The sequence below is a fragment of the Mesoplodon mirus genome (assembly GCF_964341445.2).
Source record: "Mesoplodon mirus genome assembly, chromosome: 7".
NCBI classification, from domain to species: Eukaryota; Metazoa; Chordata; class Mammalia; order Artiodactyla; family Ziphiidae; genus Mesoplodon; species Mesoplodon mirus.
In genome coordinates, this window is record NC_138983.1 from 396,972 (window position 1) to 417,163 (window position 20,192).

General features: G+C 57.6%; 2 protein-coding genes across 5 annotated transcripts in view; both read right to left on the reverse strand.

Moving 5' to 3' along the window:
• On the reverse strand, positions 1 to 6,205 carry SIGIRR (single Ig and TIR domain containing; the record flags this gene model as incomplete). Of its 2 annotated transcripts, XM_082626622.1 has the most annotated exons (10): positions 1 to 319; positions 619 to 808; positions 991 to 1,141; positions 1,206 to 1,308; positions 1,597 to 1,740; positions 2,155 to 2,295; positions 2,394 to 2,527; positions 3,034 to 3,232; positions 4,122 to 4,284; positions 5,984 to 6,205. In XM_082626622.1, the coding sequence occupies 10 exons, from the start codon at positions 6,032 to 6,034 to the stop codon at positions 156 to 158; spliced, it is 1,440 nt and encodes a 479-aa protein (XP_082482748.1). In that variant the 3' UTR covers positions 1 to 155. The 2 variants fall into 2 exon arrangements, with proteins under 2 accessions (XP_082482748.1, XP_082482747.1); XM_082626621.1 differs by lacking the exon at positions 5,984 to 6,205 and having other exon boundaries at positions 4,122 to 4,530.
• Positions 4,208 to 20,192, reverse strand: part of ANO9 (anoctamin 9) — a 27,141-nt gene continuing 11,156 nt past the window's right edge. For 2 of the 3 annotated variants that reach the window (XM_082626620.1, XM_082626618.1), the window contains 10 exons: positions 20,073 to 20,184; positions 12,099 to 12,156; positions 11,901 to 11,998; positions 11,632 to 11,759; positions 11,405 to 11,557; positions 10,512 to 10,659; positions 9,836 to 9,937; positions 9,671 to 9,764; positions 8,442 to 9,549; positions 5,270 to 5,374 (listed from right to left, as the gene is read on the reverse strand). In XM_082626620.1, the coding sequence (XP_082482746.1) occupies positions 9,262 to 9,549; positions 9,671 to 9,764; positions 9,836 to 9,937; positions 10,512 to 10,659; positions 11,405 to 11,557; positions 11,632 to 11,759; positions 11,901 to 11,998; positions 12,099 to 12,156; positions 20,073 to 20,184 (1,181 nt within the window). In that variant the 3' untranslated portion in view covers positions 5,270 to 5,374; positions 8,442 to 9,261. Of the gene's footprint in view, positions 4,285 to 5,269; positions 5,375 to 8,441; positions 9,550 to 9,670; positions 9,765 to 9,835; positions 9,938 to 10,511; positions 10,660 to 11,404; positions 11,558 to 11,631; positions 11,760 to 11,900; positions 11,999 to 12,098; positions 12,157 to 20,072; positions 20,185 to 20,192 lie in introns of those variants that run through there. The other variant, XM_082626619.1, reaches the window with a different exon arrangement.

Genomic DNA, 20,192 nt, shown 5'->3' on the forward strand with positions numbered 1-20,192 from the left:
CAGGATTCCAAAGGACTTTATTTCTGCCACTCTCCCTCCCCGAGGTCCCAGGGCTGCAGGCAGACAGGGCTCATGGTCCTGCTGAGTGGGAAAAAACCCACCCCAGCCCTGCCCCCAGCTGTCCCTGGCGATCCTGCTGCTCCAGGGGGCAGGGGCTACACGTCATCCTCCGACACCAGGCAATAGAAGTCCGTGCGGGCACTGTAGTTTCGGGAGCCAAGGTCCGACACATCCACTTCACTGCCTTGGCCCTCTCCAAGCGAGACCCCACTTGCATGCGGTGGAGCTGCTGGCTCCCCAAAGACAGGCCCTCGTACACCTGGGGAGGGGTACCGCCAGGCCTGAGGCTGGGCTGCCCACAGCCTGCCTTCTGCCAGGGTCACTCCCTGCTGCCCCTCCTGCATGGTGTCATTTGAGGTCCTGGAGGTTCCCAGTCAGGCCCCGAGCCCGACCACCTTCATGGAAAGAGGCAGTGGGAGGAGCTGGGAATTAAGCCCATCCACGGGCTGCGGGGAGCACTCCCTGCCACCTGGACCTTTTCTGGGGCTCCACCTTATGCAGCCCCCCTCCAACTCAGGCTGAGCTTCTCAGGGTCAGGGGTGGGGCCGGTGGGCATACCCAAGTCCCCCTCAGGGTCAGGGTCCAGCTCCGGGTCCAGGGTCCGACCCTCTGGGACCCGGCCTCGCACAATCAGCATGGGGTCCTTGTCGTCCTGCAGCCGGGTCTGGGGGTCTCCCTCCATCGCTCTGTACTGCACCTTCCGAGGCAACGCCAACTGTAGCTCTTTCCAAAAATCGGAGGAAGGTGTCTGGAGGCCAAGGTGGGGCAGTTAGCGAGCGTGAACAATCGGGGGAGGGGGTGCCAACACGGAAAGACCCTGGTCTCCTTGGCCCCAAAGAGCCCACTCCTCTGGGTGGCTGACCATGGCACCTCCACCCACGGGCTCCCATCTACAAGCCCCCTCCCTCCCCGCCCCCTGCCCCTCCGCACCACGGAACCGGGCCTCCAGAGCAGCAGGGTCACCAGGTGGCGATGCTGGCGCAGCAGGCGGAGCGCAGGGTGTGCGGGGTCGCGCCGCTGGCCCTCGAAAGTGATGAAGATGGGTCTGCGCGTGAGCTCCAGCAGCCGGCACAGGCCCTCCCTGCGAGGGCGGCACCGTCAGGGGGGGCGCAGTAGGGGCCCACCCAGCCCCGCGCGGGACCCACCGGAAGCTGTGACTGCACCAGGCCCGGCCGAGGAAGGCGTCGGACAACACCACGACGAGGCGCCGGCAGCGGCTCAGGTTCACCAGGAGGTCGGCCGACGGCTCTGCGGGAATCCGGTCATCAGCGGGGGCCGTGCGGACGGGGCCCTAGAAAGGGCGGGGCCCTAGCCTGGGCCTGAGGAGGACCCGAGGGGGCGTGGCCCTGGGAAGGCGGGATCTGGGCCGGAACAGGGGCGGGGCCCGAGTAGAGATGCGGCTGGGCCCTGGACGGGGAGGAGTAGGGCTTGAGGGGCGTGGCCCTGGAAAGGCGGGGTCTGGGCCGGAACAGGGGCGGGGCCTGCGCCCCGGATCGGGGCTGGGCCCGAGGGGAAAGGGGCAGGACGCCGCGGTACCCGCGCGCGGCAGGAGGTCGCGGTCGTCCAGAAAGAGCTTGTAACCCCGACGCCGCTCCAGCTGCGGCTTCAGGATGAAGTTCACGAACTTCCGGTCCTCGGGGCTGTCGCTGTAGGAGACGTAGGCGTCGTAGAGCTTCCCGTCTGCGGACGGCGGCGGGTCAGCGCGGCCGCTTTCCAGGCCTAGGCTTGCCACCCTCGGGGCCCCCTAAATCTCCCCCCTTATGCCCCAGGGGCCAGGCCAGCCCCCCAGACGCAGACCCAGCAGATCTCGGCTCCGGGCCCCGCTTAGACCCCTCCTCAGCACAGGATTCCGAGTGGAGCCGTGGAACCAGGCTACCGTGGAACCAGGCTACCGTGGCTCCCTTCTGCCGGCCCTGTGCCCTCCTGGGCTGCACAGAGACACCCCCCTTTCCTGGACTGGGATCTCGCCAGTGCCCTCCAGGGACGGATGCCTCCTCGCCCCCACCTGCAGAGCCAATCCCCCCCAACCCAGAGCTGAGCCTAGGGAGGCCCCGTGGCTGACTCCGCCTCCCCATCCATCCGCACCCCACGCACCGTTCATCTCCACCTCCCCATACGTGTCTTGGTACCAGAGCAGTACATTGAGTCGACACTTCACGTATAGCAGCGCTGCCAGGAGCAGGACCAGCAGGACCAGAAGTGAGGCCAGCACCGCGGCCACATGTCCAGCCAGGCCTGGGGACAGAGCCACTGACTGAGCCACCCCAGCACCCTCCAAGCCTAAAGGCTCCCCAGGCCTCCCTCCTACCTTCTACCCACTGGATCCCACTCACCAGCTCTCCAAAGAGTGAAAGATGAGGAGCTGATGTTCTGGACGGAGCAGGTGAAGGTCCTGAAGTCTTCAGTACTGGTCAGGTTGATCCCCAGGACACTGGACACAAGCACCTCTGACCGGTTGGCCTTGACCCTGGGGAGACCAGGCCCCACCCCCTCACCTGGGGCCCGATAGCATCACTGGATGCCCCAGAGCCCCACTTGTCTGGGACTCACCCAGAGAGGCTGCAGATTTGGGCCTCCTGGGCAGTCCTTGGGCCATAAGCTAAGAGAAATGGCCAGAACATGAAGGGGGTGTGGATCTCTTTTGGAACAGTCATCCTAATCCTGGGTCTGGGTCCTGGGGGTCCTCAGATCCTAGGCTTGGCCCGACGGTCAATGAGTAATTCAGGCTGTAGGACTCTGCTGGCACCCATGGCCCTGGGTGGTCTACAAGGTGAGTGTCTAGAGGGGCCACCTGTTTCTGCAGTCACTGACTCTTAGTGTGCATCCAGAGTGGCACTCTGCCCGTGTCATGTCTGGCCAGTCACTCCCCAGCCCATGTCCAGGTGATTACAGACCAGGGTGTAGGTCAGAGAGGCCACTGGGGGTGGGTATATCCAGCGTGGTCACCTGACCCTGGACACCCTCATCTCTTACCAGGAGTCCTCATGGAGGTCATAGTGGCTTCCATTGCCCAGCAGCACCCCATCTTTCAGCCACTGGACCGAGGGCAAGGGGCAGTGGGGCCCAGAGACCACCGAGGCCGTGCAGTTCAGAGTGACCACACTGCCCAGGGCAGGCCACAGGACCTGGTTTCCAGATGGGGAGAGGAAGTCAGGGGCCCTGTCGCAGGCTCCTGCAGAGAGAGGACCAAGTGGGTTAGCTGTGCCCACGATGCCAGCCTCCCACTGTCCACAGATGGTCTGTGGGCCAGGAAAAAACCAAGGTGGCCAGTGGCATGTGCTGCTTGGTAACCACACCATGTCTGTCCACAAGTCCCATGGGGGACAGGGCCTGGCATCTGGCACATCTTACCCCAGCAGCAGCTGGTCCTTATGTGTTCTGCCTGCCCTGCATGTGGCTGCCAGTCCTCAGAGAAGATGTTAGCATGGAGTCATGGCTGAGCTGACCCAGCACCGCCCCCCAGCTCAGCAGGGCCTGCCTAGCTGCCTGTCTACCCAGGACGTGAGCCAGCACACATTTCCTGTGTGCACCTGTCGCCCACTGCTCTGATGCCCAGGCCCCGGCCCCTCTGCTGGACACCAGTGGTTTGGGGGAGTCAGGGGTTGGGCGTCAGTACCTTCCACCTGGTATGGGAGCTGGGGGTTCCAGGACCCTCTACTCCTGGCTACAGGCAAGCCCTCTCACCTCCCCCAAGATCTGAACTTTCTCATCTTTAAATTGGGGTGATGAGCCGGAGCCGGTAGTCATAAAAGACCGCCATCATCTTGGTAGTGTGGTCTCCCAGCAGCCTGCCCCCAATGGCCCCCCACCAGCGCCCACTCCCAGCATCCCTGGGCTTTACTGACCCCCACGAGCCTAGTCTAGAGGCCTTGGGCAGGAGACGGTGCGGGCCCATCCTAACCATGGGGTCAGGACCCTGGGCCATAGGGGAGGGGCAAACAGGTCTTTGTACCCCTGGCTTGAGGCCAAGCAGAGAGGCCAGGCCACACTGCAGCGTGGAGCCAGCCTGAGGGGCAGGAGGTGGGAGTGGAGCCCGTGCCCATCCCTCTCTGACCGTCTACCTGCCATGGTCTGGCCGGGGCCTCCTCGAGGCAGGCTGGACACTGGTGCCACCCACGGCTCCCCGGGGCTCCTTGGCCGAGCAGACTGATCCCTCAAGGGCTGGGCAGGATTCACTCTCTGTCCTTGTGGCCAGTCAGTCAGAGCACCGGGACGGGTCAGAGGCTGCCGCCATCCCCGGGAGCAAGTTAAACAAGAACAGGATAAGTTAACGTGTAACTCTGGCCACTGGAGCACTGCCTCTGCCCCAGCTGCCGCGTGGAGGCCACAGAGCACCAGGCACAGCCTAGACTGCATGTCATCTGCCCCAGGGACACCGTGACAGCCCAGGGTGGGACAGCACTCCCGGCATCCCTCGTGAGTCTGGGAGTTGGCCTCGTTCCAAGATCCCCTGGGACAGGGCTGCCACATACAGGCAGGGGGGCTGCAGTACAGCCACACTCAGCCTGTACCGAGGCTCCGGGGGGCTCGGGGTTCTCGAGTGCTGGGCTGCCTGACTGAGCCTCACTCCCAGCCATGGGGTTTTGTTCTGGACGCCGTCCTGGGTGCACCACGCACGCGTGAACCCGGCACTGGAGGCTGCACTGGGCCGAGGTGTCGAGGCAGGAGGGGCGAGCGGGGGGTCAGGCTGGTCTCGCGGGGCGGCCCTCCTTCTGGGTCCTGTGCTGACGCCTCCACCCATTTGTCATCTTCAGACCCAGACACTTTTGTCCACGCTGTCCATCTAGTTGTCCAAGGGAAGCCCCCACCCGCCCACAGGTGACCTTTCTCTCCTACGCGGGGTCTGGGGCCACTCCCGGCCAGACTGGCAGCAGCCACACGCCTCTTGACCCAAAAAGCTCTCCAGTGACCTGGGCTGAAAGGCGGGGCACGAAGCCCCCGTGTCAGAGCCTTTGAGGAAGACTCCTTGGCAGCCGGGCCTTGGGCACCTCCTCCCTGGTGCCCGGTGGGTATTTACCGGGCACCTAGTCCTCCCCCTCCTCCCTGCTAAGTGGACACACCAGGGCCCCGGCTCCTTCAGGCCCTCCCCCCACCCGTGGGGCCCCTGAGGCTTTGCAGAGATGAGTCTTAGCCTGCCCCCCATTCCTTCGGCATAGGTGACCCGATGTGCACCCGTGATCAGCTGGAAGCCCCTGGTTTGGCTGGGCTGGAATTTCCTCAGAAATCGGTGGAGCATCAGGCTCATTCCCGGGGGGGCTGGTGCAGAGGGTCCTTCCAGAAGTCCTTTGGAGTGGAGGGCAGTCCTGGGAAGGCCCTTGAAGCAGGAGGACAAGCCCACTGAGGGCTATGGGAGGCTGGGCGGCTCGCACCCCCTCCCCCAGCCCAGCAGGTCCCAGGGCAACTCCTACAGTGGCCCCTTGGCCTCAGTAACCTCAGAAGACCTCCTACCCCTGGAAAGGCAACCTTGGACCCTCCTGGAAATTCAGGCCAAACCACATGGCCAGGCAACAGGTGTCCCCCTGCACACCCTCCGCTGCAACCCTCCCTGTCCTCTGTATAGTCTCTGTGTTGTACACCCGCCCCCTGCACGCCCCACACATGCCTGCACTAAGCTCTTGGTCCCCGTGCACACGTGCACACTCCCCACACCTCCGACACTCTGGCAGTCCACACACCTGGCACACAACCATGAGCATCTGTGCACACACCACACACACCGCACCTCACACCCACCCTCAGCCTCCCATCACCCCTTGCTCTCTCACTGGCACACACGCACCACGTACACACGTGCACACACAAGCCACGTGCTTTGCGGGCCTCCCCTCAGCCAGGCCTGATTTCGAGGAGAGGGCTCAGTCCGGAAAAGGCTTCCAAGGACGAGAACACAGGCTCACGCTGAGCAGCGAGGACACGAAGTCACCTGGTTCCAGCTCTTTCCTCCTGAGGAGGGGATGTCCGTCACTGAGGTCATTCACGTGTGCTTGGGAGCAAACTCTCTGCTCGGCTGGGCCCCCGGCCCAGTCCAAATCACCACTGCTGCCCCAGATGCATCGCCAAGCACGGCAAGGACCTGGCTTTTGTTTGTGCGTTTTAATAAGAACTTTCCCCGTAGCTTCCTGGCTTTGCAGTCACATCCTCTCCTCAACCTAAACCCCACCCAGGCACCCACCCTCCTCCCCAGCGGGCTGGCGGGCAGTTGGTGGTTCTCCCCGCCAGCCCCGCCTGCCCCACTCTTCCTGTAACTCTGAGTCAAGCGGCTCCTTCCTCTAGGGCCCGCCCCAGCCCACCCCGGCACCGGCACCGTCCTTCCCTTCCCAAGGCTAGGCCTGGGCAAGCGGGGAGGTGGCGGAAGGGCTGGGGGGGCCACGGTGATATGTGGGGATCCTGGCCAGCGGACCCCCAGTCAGGGCCGTCCTGCACACGCCTGAGGAGCTGGGCAGTATGGCCTGCTTCCCCGACACTCCCTACGGTCCCAGACGGTGGGCGGGGGGGCGGGGTCCACGTAGCTCCCCTGGCCCCAGTGAGCAGCCCCGATGTATCTCTGACCTCTGACCTGCCAGGGTGATGGGTGGGGCTCCTGTGGAAACTCTCACCAATAACGGGCCCTTGAGCAGGGCTCTCTGGCCCCCTCCCTGTCCACCTCCCAGGTGTAGCCCCCAAATGGTGAGCAGTTACAAGGGGGCTGGGGTATCACATGGACCTTAAGCCCCCTCTTCTAGATAAGGAAGCGAACAGGAGGCCTTAGCAAGGCTCCCAGCTCTGAGCCCAGGTGGGGGAGAGCCGACATCTCCTGAAGTCACAACAGACTCCCCCGCACCACCATCCCGGACTGACCTGGAACTCAGGGCCCAGCACTGGTGGCTGATGGCGCTGCTCATAGCAATCAGGCAGGGTCCCCTGTGGTCCCTGTCCCTGCCCTCACCCCCCAGGGGCAGAGCAACCTCACTGCAGCATCAGCTTTCCTACATCCTTAATCTGACCCTGTCCAAGGGCCCCTGCTCAACGCCCCCCCCCCGTGGCCTCCAAGACCCTTGGACGATGGTGCATCTTGGGCTCAGGGTCCAATAGAACTGGAAGAAGTCCTGACTGCACCCCTTCCCCACCGAGCCGCAGCTCCTCCAAGGTGCCCCAGTGGGCCCTGAGGCTGAGTGAGTAGCATAAGCACCTGATGGGCAGGCTAGTGGCCGCCAGCAGTCAGTGACCTGCCCGGGAGCAACCAGGCAGGAGGCAAAGAGCTAGTTTCTCCCTGATGTCCCCACCTGCTTTGCTGCCTCTCAAAGCTCCTGCCAGACTGCCTGCCGTTCTGCAAGCCCACCCGCACCACCACCTCACAGCCGCGACTGGGCTCCCCCACCCCTTTGCTAACGTCCAACCTCACCCTCCCTTGTCCCCCAGGCCCACTCCACAAAGTGAGCAGGAAACCCCACGTCGCCTCAGGCACTCTCGAGAACAGCCCTTCCGAATCCGAGCCCGCCCCCTGCACCGCCCACCGCGCTCGGCCGCACCCACGCGGTTCCTAGGAAGCCCTAGCCCCTCCCACCCTCCGGCCTCACGCTGGCCCTCCGCCTCCCCGGAGCATGGGCGTCGGCTTGGCCGCCGGGCGCGCGCCCGCGCCTTGTCCCCAGGCGCCCAGCCGTCTGATTTGCTGCTCAGCACCCCAGTCTCTGAGCGACTCTCCCTCATCTGGGACCGGCGGCCCCTCTGCGCCTGGCGCGTGCTTCATCCCCGGACGTCTGTCCCGAAAGAAAGAACTTGCACAAAGCGCTGTGGCCCCGCGAGCCGAGAGGCCCCCTCCTGCACCCCCGGGCCCGCCACATACCCCACACCCGCGCTCCGCCTTCCCGGAGGGGCGTTAGTACCCCCGCCCTCCGGGTGGGGTGAGCCGGGCAGGGCGCGCACGTTTGGGGGGCGCGGGGGCGGGCAGGGCGAGGGCGCGCACGGAAGGGCGGGGCGCGCGGACGGCTGTAGCTCCGCCCGGACACAGGTACGCAGCGGCTCCAGGCGGTTTCTCCGTCCGCCCCCGGGGCCCTGGGAGGCCTCGGGCCTGGACTCCGACTTTGGGGCGGAGGCGGGGTCCCTCCGCACCTCGGCGCTCCTCTTCCCTCTCCTGGCCGAGGGCCAAGTCGGGCGGAGCGGGAAGAGCGGCCCTCGCTCCCGCAAGGCCGGAGGGGCCGGAACGAGGGTGAGCTCGGGCTTCCGGCGACGCGGGCAGCGGGCTCGGCTCCGAGGCGCTTCCTGCGGAACCGCACCCGCCACGGCCCAGAGGCTCCCTGGGACAAAGGGCGCCTCGGCCCCCCAAGCTCCAGGCCCGGTTCTGGCTCCCGGGAGCCGGCGACCTCCACTCACCTCCGCAGGTAGGAGTCGCGATCGCCACTCACCTGCTGCCAAGACCCGGGGCTTGCGCGGCCGCGAGGGTGGAGCGGCTCACCTGGGCCAGGTGCGCAGCAGCGACAGCCCCAGCGACGATGGCAGGTGCAGCCCCGCCCAGCAGACGGGGCGAGGGCGGACCCAACTGCCCTGCTTCGAGCCTCAGGCTGGAGTTCACGACGGTCCTGCGCTCGGCCCCCTGGAGCCGCGGCCGCCGCGCCTGGGGGCAGAGGCCAAACCGGCCCAACCAGCCCCGAGAGTCTCGGTGCCCCAGGAACTCCTCGGAAATTCCACCGTCCCCAGGAGCACCTGGTGCGGTTCTGCCCCTCCTCCCAAGCTCTTTGTCTTCCTCTAGGAAGCCTGCCTTGACTCCCGCTCCTAAACCCGAGGTGCAGGGAGGGTAAGACCTCTGTAAGTCACCCCTCACTTGGAAGCCCACGGAAAACCAGAGGAGGGCGGAGGCTACCACATTCCGGGCCTCTCCCCATCACGGCCTCAGTTTCCCAGCTAGCCCTGAGGGCAGACGTAATCGGCCAGAAGCCCAGAAATTAACACAAAGAAGTTTTATTTTATTAGAGAAAACTCTGCTGGTTGGGGGGAGCCAGTGGGGTGGGGCAGGATCTGGGGCCCAGGAAACTGGGCCAGTTTTCCTGTCGAGACTGGCATGAGAAGACCCGCTCCCCCCCCCAACCCCGCCCCAGTTCTCTGGGTGGCAGGGGTCACTTAGAGTTCAAGTCAGGCAGTACCAAGCCTGAGCCCTCACAGGTGGAACAGGCCTCACAGACACCCCAAACATACAGGGGCTCCCAGGACCCCCACATATACGCGGGTCTAATTAAAGCCCGCCCACACACACACACACAGCCAGGGCTGGTGTGGGCGGTGCTGGCAGCAGCTCTGTGTCTTGGCCTCTCCACCGGCCCCGGGCCCACTCCACGTCTGTGCTCTCAGGCTGGAGTCTCTGGTACTTCGGGACTCAGGACCAGGCCCCACCCCAGGCCCCGGCAGCCCCGCCACCCCAAGTCTCTGGTGCTTCTTCTTCAGGACTTCATTCTTCACCGACTGAGGCACATCAGGCACAAACCAGGCAGCAATGAGCTTGACGCATAAGGCCACGTGCTGGGAGGAGGGCCAGAGTGGGGAGGTCAAGATGCGCTGGGCAGGGACTTTAGGGGCAGGGGCCCAGGGAGGGCTGGAGAGAGCTGCCCCGCCCTGGGGCCTGTCCCCAGTGTTGGCTCACCTCGAAGAGGATGAGGAAGGCCAGACGGATGGCCAGGAGGAACCAGGACTGCTCAGTGAAGTTGGAGTTCTGAGCGGTGCCATAGTCCCGGTACCTGGGGTGGGGAGCACCTGAGGTCAGGGGTCAGGAGTTCAGAGGGTGCTCACAGGGGATGGGGGTCCAAACCTGCACTCGGTCACATTCTCTGAGCCCTCTATTTCAGCAGGATTCTGGAAGTCCTTGGTGTAGAACACGGACAGGCTGTGGTTGACGTAGCCCGTGAGGCAGCTGGGGGGAGGGGGAGAGGAGTTTGGTGTGGTCCCTTCAGGCTTCTGGGCTGCTGGCTTGTAACCGACCCCTGCCCGGTGGGGGCCATCAGGGTGGGTCACAGAGCAAACCCCCTCCTTCATCTCTGTACATGGGAGAGGGGCCCCTGGGGGAGGATGAAGGGACTTGGAGGTGCCACCACCTGCCTTCCTTGCCAGGGGCCAAGGCTTCCTTGCCAGCCTTCCTGGGGGAGACCCCTGGAGACCTACCCCCCTGCAGGGCTGGAGGAACTGGATGAGGACAGCATGCAGAGCACTAAGGGTCTGCCTTTGGAAGGGGAGCCATTCCAGTATCACTTGCTCAGAAAACAGCTGGTTCTGGGACGTTAATCCCCTACTGGGGTCCCAGTCAACACTCCCGGGGTCCGCCCAGGGTCTGCAGGTTGCTGTGGGAGGGCAGCCCACCCCAGGCAATACTGTTAGCATCGAGCCCTTCCCTGGGGTCCCCTGGGGCTGGGCCACGATTGGGCCAGTTTCCCAGGGGTCTCTGGACAGTTTGAGGCTCCCCCAGGGGCTGTGTGGCAGTGTCCCCTTACTCGACTGCAGGGTGGGCCCCCTGTCGGCACGGGCCATAGCGGTACTTGTACACCACTCGGGGGATGAACTCAGATGTGAAGGCGATAACCATCCCGTTGGCAATGACCGCCAGCATGCCGATTATCTCCAGCACCTGCAGCCAGGTCCCTGGGCCACGGCAGGGGGTGAGGCCTGCACTGTCTCCCCGCCCCCCGCCCCCCCACCTCTGTTGATCCCCCAAAGCTGGGAGCCTGGATGGTCAAGGGCCTCATCATGCCTCTGCTTGTGGCAGCCGCAGGGCCAGGTCCCTGATGAGGAAGACCTGGACCAAGGCCAACAGAGAGCGGCCTCCGCTCTCCTGCACCCCTCTTCTTGACACGGACAGGGAGGGGCTCAGGTCTCTGCCCCCCATCTTATGCCTGAACCTTTCAGCTGCCCCCAGGCCTGCTCCACCTCCCGGGTCCCCTCCCCAGGGCACACCCCCTTAACTGGTCCCAAGACTGAGGCCTCCCTCACACTTCTCTCTCCCAGTGCCTATGTCCAATGCTGCACCTCCTTGCTTCATCCCTGACACCTGTCCACCTCAGCGAGGCCGGTCTAGGTGACTAAGGCCACCTGCTCTCAGTCCCTGTCCCCAGCTGCTGGACCCCTCTCCCTCAGCTCCCTGAGAGTCAAGCTGTTCTGCACAGCCCCCGCAGGGCGGCTGCTGGCCCTTCAATGGGACCCCTGAGGGGGAGCGGCCGGCGAGGTGCCTGCCAGCCCCGCCTCTTCCTGGGGCCTGAGCCCTGCCCCCATGGCTTAGAGCGGTGGTTTCAAGGGGACTGGCGTGGCCCCAGCGTGCCTCGCCGCTCCCGTCCCCTGGCTGGGGCTGGCTGGAGCGCCCGCCCTCAGGCCGCCCCGTCGGGCCCCTGACCGATGTCCTTGGCCTTGCGGGGCACCAGGCGCCGCTGCAGCCGGACCATCTTGATGGCGTCCAGGCGGATCTCCACGAGGTTGCTGAAGAGCGCCAGCAGCGGGGCGAGCGGGAAGGCGGCCACGAAGACGGTGGTGAAGCCGTACTGGATCACTGCGGGTGGGGGTTGTCACCGCGGGCCCCCGCGCGGCGCCCGCCCCTCCGCCCACCAGCCCTGGGCCGCGTACTCATCTCCATGAACTCCTCGAACAGGCTGAAGGTGTTGACCGGGTTCAGGCGGTAGTTGAGCTGCCAGTGCCTCAGTTCGGGGTCCTGGGACGTGGCTCGCATCGAGCGACACTTGTGGGCCAGCCACCTGCGGGCGAGGAGGACCGGGTGGGGGACGGGGAGGGGGGTGAGGGCCCCTCGGGACTGCTGGCTCTGGGAGGTGGGGTCCTGCGGGGTCGGGTGCTGCCTGTGGTGAGGGTGGCGCCCCGGGAGGGAGGGTGGTCCTCACGGGCCCAGGTACTCCATGCAGTTGCTGAGCGTTTGTTTCAGACCCATGATAATGGCCATCTGCACGAACAGGTCCATCATGCAGCCGCTGAGATGGCACTGTGGGGGCAAGGGTGAGAGGTCAGGCACGGGGCCTGGGGGTGACCAGGGGGTTGGGGCAGTTCAGGAAGAGGGCAGTAAGACCTCCGGACAGACTGACCTCCTCCAGCTTCCACAGCCCTGCCAGGCGCACGGACTTCCCGGGGTTACCGTTGATCCTGGGAAGGGCAGCGAGGCTGAGAGAGGGGGCAGGACAGGAGTGGGAGTCGGGGAGCAGTGGGGCCCGGAGGGGAAGGAAGGAGACGCGCCCTGCAGGCGAGCAGAGGCTGGGTGCTGGACGCACAGTTTGTACCCAGACAGGCCTGCAGGTGCTCAGGACCACAGGGGACCTCTCAACTGTTCACAGGCTCAGAAAAGGCCGTGAGGAGGGGCCTCAGTTTCTCCCCATGGTAACTGTGCACACAGGGCTACTGTGTGTTTAAGTCACCTGACTTCCATGATAAAAAAGGTGTATTTAACCAGACGTTGGGCTCACGCTCAATGGTGAAATCCTGCAAGCGCTCCTGTTACAGTTCGTGACAACTACTATTCCAGGACAGCGTAACTTTGCAAAGGAAAAACTTGTTGTAGAAAATACGATTATATATCTGGGAAACCAAAATAAATCAACGGAACGATTGGGCAGATAAATCTACTGAAAAATGCTCAGAGTGGATATAAAATTGATATCAAGCTCAACTCCCTTTTGCTTTCCTAGGTGCAACAAAACCACTGAGAAATGTAGCAGGAGGAAATATCTGTTGCAGATAGCAGCAAAAACTATAAAATAGAGTGAAATTCACAGGAAATATGGGGAACCCATAAGAAGAAAACTGTAACACAGCTAAAGAACATTAAAACAAGACTTGAATAGAGAGACCTTGTTCTTCGATAGAAAAACTTAAGCTTGTATTTTTGTGACAGATGGAATGTCAGGCCCGCAAAGATACCACATCCTAATTCCTGGAACCTGTGAATATGTTATCTGACATGGCAGCTGGTATTAAGGTTGCTAATCAGCTGACCTTAAAATGGAGAGATAATCCTGGATTATCTGGGTGTGCCCATTGTAATCACCAGAGCCCTTAAATGAGAGCCAGAGAGATGGCAGGATGAGAAGGACTCAGCCTGACACCACTGGCTTTGCAGACACAGGAGGAAGCGGGCCAGGCAGCCTCTAGAAGCTGAGAAAAACAAGAGTATGGACTCTCCCCGAGGGCCTGCAGACAGAACACAGCCCTGCTGACACCTTGATTTTAGCCCAGTGAGACCCATTTTGGACTCTTGGCCTCGAGAACTATATGTAACGTGTGTTGTTTAAAGCCACTAAGTTGTGGTCAGTAATAGAAAATACAGTATCTATGTCAATTCTCCCTAAAAGAATGTATAATTTCACTGCAATCTTAAGCTAAATCCCACAGAATTTTTTTTTTTTTTTTTTTTTTTGTGGTATGTGGGCCTCTCACTGTTGTGGCCTCTCCTGTTGCGGAGCACAGGCTCCGGACGCACAGGCCCAGCGGCCATGGCTCACGGGCCCAGCCGCTCCGCGGCATGGATCCCACAGAATTTTGATGGAGTTTGACAAACATTATTTTAAAGTTCACCTAGAAGAATAAACATGTAAATAACTACAAAAAAGGAAAAGTGAAAAAGAAGAGAAAAAGAAAATTAGGAAAGCATAGCAGTAATAATTACACAGAAAGGAACTGGACCAGAATCATCAGAGTCCACGAGACACCAAAACATGCAAGTGAGTGATGGAACCTGGTATGTGACAGGAGGGTGGTGGTGGCGATGGAACAGTCAACAAATGGTTTGGGGACAACTGGCTCTCACTTGGAAAACAACAAACAGGCTTCCCTCCTTTGCCACCTGCAGCAAAGCAAATTCGTTGTGAATCAAAGATTTAAATGTTTAAAATGTTGAAACCATAAGCATCTAAGGGAAATCACAGCTGAACATGTTTTTAATGTTGAGGAGGGGAGGCCGTTTTGAGCACGGCATGAAAAACAGGAACTATAAAGAGACACACTGATAACCTTCATGACAAAAAAGAAACCGCCTCCAGAGAAACACGAGTGACTGCATAGGCTTTTGCCTTCTTTTCCCAGGGATGCCACATGCAGGGGCAGTACACAGAAGGAGCCAGACTCAGGCTTCTATCTGCCCCACCACCTGCTGACTGCAATCCTGAGATAGTTTCTTAACCTTTCTGTGTCTCGGTCTACTCATCTGTGAAATGGGGTTTAGAGAGTCCCTACCCCATAGGGCTGTTGTGCAGATTAGAGCTGATAAATGTGAGGCCCTCAGGATAGAATGGGTGAGTGTCAGCAGACGTGAGTTATTATAAAGACATATCCCATCCTGCCAGGGAAAACCAACTCAGTCCTTTGTTCTTCAGTATGAACGGACAGCTACAAATCTTCAGGCACGAGGAAAACCAGCTGTACAAGAGAAAGACTACGATAAAGGAACAGGAAGATGGACCCTTTAAGAAATGAGATAATGAGGAAACAGATGAGAACTTAAGAGGAAAAAAGAACATTGATATCATCAAGTACTGTATCTATGGAAACAAGAAAAGGACACTATAAAAAAAAAGGATAAAAAAATAAAAACCCTCTTGGAAATTAAGACTTCAACTGTTAAACTTAAAAAAAGAAAACAGGGACTTCCCTGGTGGTCCAGTGGCTAAGACTCCACATTCCCAATGCAGGGGCCCTGGGTTCGATCCCTGGTCAGGGAACTAGATCCCACATGCCGCAACTAAGAGTTCGCATGCTGCAACTAAAGATCCCACGTGCCACAACTAAGACCCAGTGCAGCCAAGTAAATAAATAAATAAACATTAAAAAAAAAAAAGGCAAAAAGACAAAGTGGAGGAAATCTCTCCAGATGTGGAATGTAAAGACACAGAGATGGAATATATGAGAGAAAAAGATAAGAAACCCAAGAGGACAAGGCGTTCCATAGAGAGCAGAGGGGAAAAAAATATTTTTAAAAACCTAAGGAAAACAAACACAAAAAACTAAAAATAGAACTACCACCTGAACCAACAATCCCACTACTGGGCATATACCCAGAGAAAACCACAATTCAAAAAAACACATGCAACCCAATGTTCACAGCAGCTCTATTTACAATAGCCAGGACACGGAAGCAACCTAAACGTCCATCAACAGAGGAATGGATAAAGAAGACGTGGTACATATATACAATGGAAAAGTACTCAGCCATAAAAAGGAATGAAATGCAGTCATTTGTGGAGACGTGGATGGACCTAGAGAGTGGCATACAGAGTGAAGTAAGTCAGAAAGAGAAAAATATCATATAATAACACATATATGTGGAATCTAGAAAAATGGTATAGATGATCTTATATGCAAAGCAGAAACAGAGACACAGATGTAGAGAACAAATGTATGGATACCAAGGGGGAAAGGGGTGGAGTGGGAGAAATTGGGAGACTGGGACTGACACATATACATTACTGACACTATGTATAAAATAGACAGCTGATGGGAACATACTGTATAGCACAGGGAACTCTACCTAATGCACTGTGGTGACCTAAATGTGAGGGAAGTCCAAAAGGGAAGGGGTATCTGTATGTGTATGGCTGATTCATTTTGTTGTGCAGTGGAGGCTAACACAACATTGTAAAGCAACCACACTCCAATAAAAATTAAAAAAAAAAAAAAAAGCCTAAGGAAAAAAAGAAGAAAATGGGGCTTCCCTGGTGGCGCAGTGGTTAAGAGTCTGCCTGCCGATGCAGGGGACACAGGTTCGTGCCCCGGTCCGGGAAGATCCCACATGCTGCAGAGCGGCTCGGCCTGTGAGCCATGACCGCTGAGCCTGCGCGTCCAGAGCCTGTGCTCTGCAACGGGAGAGGCCACAACAGTGAGAGGCCCGCGTACTGCAAAAAAAAAAAAAAAGGAGAAGAAAATGTAGTGAGCCTAAGCAGGACATGGGCTTTTTCATTGGAAGGTGCCAACAATTGCCCAGCACAGTGCATGAAGAAAAGACCCACCCTAGATTGTTCCCCTGTTTAAAGAGAAGATCCTAAAGCTTCTAGGTCAACTAGGAAGAAACAAAAATCAGATTTTCTGCACACTTCTTATCATCTATTTTGCATGTTCAAAGACAACGGAGCAATGTCTTTAAAGTTCTAGAAGGGAAAATTGTTTTGAAGTTAGATTTCTATACCCAGCCATGTCAATCTTGTGCAACAGTAGAACATGACACCTTTAGACATACATGAATTCAGAGAGTTTACCTCTCCGATATACCTTCTCAAAATAAATGAAAGCAAAAATCAAGAAAGAAGGAGGCTTGGGAGTCCAGGAAATGATGGTTCTAACCCAGGAAGGCAGCAGATTGAAGTCCCAGGGAGACAGGCACGCAGGAGGCACAGAGAGCCACCAACCCAGTGTGGGGAGAACGGAGGGTCTGTGGGAGAAAGGAGAGTCCACGCGATAGACAGTTTGACCTGGAGAGGCTGGAGAACCCTGATAAGAGAAAGACATGCAAGGGGGAAAAAAAGGCAATTAAAAACAACAGGAAAAATAAAGAGCTGTACAACAAAGAAATGATCAAATAAGAAGCAAAGTAAAACATGACATGATTTCAAGAAACTGATAGAGTCAGAAGAGAATTCACTTGACCTTGATGTTATAAAAATGCTCAGATGATATGAACAACTTATAGGAAAAGAAATTTAATGGCCAAAAAATATCTGGAAAGATGCTGAATTCTCACTAATAGGTTTTAATAACGCACCTTTAAGGATGAAAAGTCTTTGTTCATCAGACCAACATGGAGTGTGCGGTCACATACACACTGTGTGGCTTTGTGAGTCAGCACAGCATTTTTGGAGGGTGCTTTAGCAATGTCTCTCAATTTAAATGTGCACTGCCGACTCCCAGTTAAAATGGCTGGCTGCTCACACCCACTGCCAGGCATCACCTCGGAGATGGAAGGGAACTGGAGAGGCCTGCAGCCCACTTGAGACATCATCCTGGATCTAAGCCTGCAGGGAAGACAACTGAACAGCAACACGACCCTGCCCAAGAGCCTGGAACACCGCAGGACTTGGGCACCTCTGGTAGCTTGGGGGCACCCACTGGATGGGATGCAGGCCCGGCTGAACCCCTAGGCCTCCTATCCAACCCCTAATCCACCCCCCCCCACACACACAAGACACACACACACAAGAAGACAAAGACATTTCTGGGGGTTGAACAACCAAAGATTCAGATCACAGGGTTGGGCCAATGGACACTGAGACCCCACACTGTCCCTTCCCCAGCTGGGCTCCCAGCATACTGACGGGCATCCTTCTGCCTCCAGGCAGGAGACCAGGGATTCCCCTTCAGGAACCGACACAGCAAGAGGTCCCGACAGGAGACACATGGTCCAGAGCAAAGCCACTGGCACATGCCTTTCTCAATTACAGACAGGTGGCCAAGAATAAAAGACATCTAAGGCGGTGGGGGTGTGTGTGTGTGTGTCTCTAACACCAGAATCAGAGACCAATCAAAGAAAGAGCATAAAAGAAACTCGAAAGGAACAGAAGAAATACCAGAGTAGAAGGGGAAAAAAGAGGCCACATCCTCAGACAAGAAAAGCCCTGGTGTCCAGGTGACATGAAGAGGAGGCTGTGAAGAATCTGCAAATGTCAAAAGGAGTGCTCTGAAATTAAGAACATAAGCAGAAGCGAAACGTTCAGTAGAAGGGTTGGAAAACAGTTGAGAAAAACTCCAAGAAACTGGAACAAGAATGGGAGAAAAAAAGCAAAGAAAAGTAGATGATCAATTCAGAAGGTCCAATTTCCAAACAAAAAGAATTCCTCAGAAGGGAGGAGAGGGAGCCAAAGCAGGAGGCTATCAGATACATGAGAAAATCTCAAAACTGAAGGCCCTGAGGCTCCAGGCCCAGTGAGCACCCGGTTTTGACCAGCACTGATTCTGCACACCTGGCCGGCTGCAGGAGCTGAGCATTCAGCAAAGGACAAGCGCCCTGCTCTCCGCCCTGGGGAGCTGCCATTTCTGAGAGAGACAGTGAACAAATAAATGTGCGGCACATCCTGGGTGGCGACGGCTATGGAGGGGGATCAAGGGAAGAGCGGAGTCTGAGGGACCAGGGTTCTGGGCCAGCAGGAGAGCAAAGGTCAGCAGGAGAGCAAAGGTCAGCAGGAGAGCAAAGGTCAGTGCCAGGAGGCAGTGAGAGTACCGGGGAGGGAGAAGCGCGAGGCGAGGCGGGAGAACCAGAAACCAGATACGCCGATGAGAAGACTTTCGGAAAGAACTGTGACAGCATGTTTGTGTGATGGTGGAAATCATCCAGCAGAGAGAGGAAAGCTGGCGTGTGGAGGAGAGAAGCATGTCGAATGAAAAAGAGCCAACAAGTCACACGGCTGAGAAACTTCAGAAGATGGGGGACAGTGAGAAGATGCACAGAGAGTTGGAAGAACATTGATGCCAGACTTGTGGAACAGAACACTGGAAGCCAGAAACCAAAATATCCTTCGGAAGTCTGAGGAAAACCATATCCAACTTAGAATTATTTCTCCAGTAGACGCTCAGTCAGGCCCCCAGTAAAGAGGAAACTCAGCACACATGATTCCCCATGTACCCTTTCACAGGAAGCCACTGGAAAACTTGGGATCCTACACAGCAGAGAGTAAGGGGCTTCCCAGGATGAAAGGGCCAAGCACAGCCCCAAGAGAAGGGGACAGATGCCACGAGGGCATCTCCAAGGACCTCATGATGTCTTTGAACATACTGGCAGGAGTTGGTTTCTTCTAAAGTTCTTCTAGAGGGACTTCCCTGGTGGCGCAGTGGTTAAAAATCGGCCTGCCAGTGCCGGGGACACTGGTTCGAGCCCTGGTCCGGGAAGATCCCACATGCCATGGAGCGACTAAGCCCATGCGCCACAACTACTGAGCCTGCGCTCTAGAGCCCGCGAGCCACAACTACCGAGCCCGTGTGCCGCAACTACTGAAGCCCGCGCGCCTAGAGCCCATGCTCAGCAACAAGAGAAGCCACCGCAATGAGAAATGAGAAGCCCGCGCACCTCAACGAAGGGTAGCCCCCACTCGCCACAACTAGAGAAAGCCCGCATGTGGCATTGAAGACCCAACGCAGCAAAAATAAATAAATAAATGAATAAACAAATTGTGCAAATAAATAAATGAAGTTCTGCTAGAGAGTTTGGGATTAATTGGCAGTATGTGTGTAACTTACAACATTTGAACAAACACAGAGAACACATAGAGGAATTAGTTTCTTCAGAAAAGACAAGAAAAGATACGTTGATTGAACCAAACATGTTCATTTCATTAATTAGGAAGGTGAGGGGAAGTGTGTGCATGTGTGTGCATATGCATGTGCATGTGTGTTACATGGGATGCCCACTGCAGCTTTATTTATAAACCTCAAAACTGGAATTAACCCGAATGTCCACCAATTGAAGTGGTTGAATAAATTCAAGGACATCCCACAAAAGAATGCTTATAGTATGCTTTTAAAAACAAAGCCTCACCACCCATGCAGACATGGAAAATGCCCATAGTACATTTTCAGTGTAAGGCAGATACAATTATTTACACGACAAAATCACTCATGTCAATAGGTGTATGTGTGTGTACTTAAATGTGTAAAAAAGTTTGGGAAGACCCAACAAACAGTTACAGTGTCATCTCTGAGGACAAGGATTGGACAGCTGGGGGGTCGCTGTGGGCTTACTTCACATATTTCTATACTGGGTTTCCACGTGTTCTGAGCATGATTTATTTTAAAAATTAAAAAGAAGAGGGGGCCTCCCTGGTGGCGCAGTGGTTGAGAGTCCGCCTGCCGATGCAGGGGATACGGGTTCGTGCCCCGGTCTGGGAGGATCCCATATGCCGCGGAGCGGCTGGGCCCGTGAGCCATGGCCGCTGAGCCTGCGCATCCGGAGCCTGTGCTCCGCAACGGGAGAGGCCACAACAGTGAGAGGCCCGCGTACGGAAAAAAAAAAAAAAAAGAAGAGGTATTTCCATTTTCAAGGTGGGGAGAAAGGAGTTAGAGGGAGGCATGTGGGAGCAGGTGGCCCTTACCTGCCCAGGATGAAGGCGATGTAGATAAGGGAGGAGAAGTGAGCAAAGAACTGCAGAGTGAAGAACTTGATGGTGAACTTGCTCTCTCGCTCTGAGAAGGTCCTGGGCTTCTCTGGAATG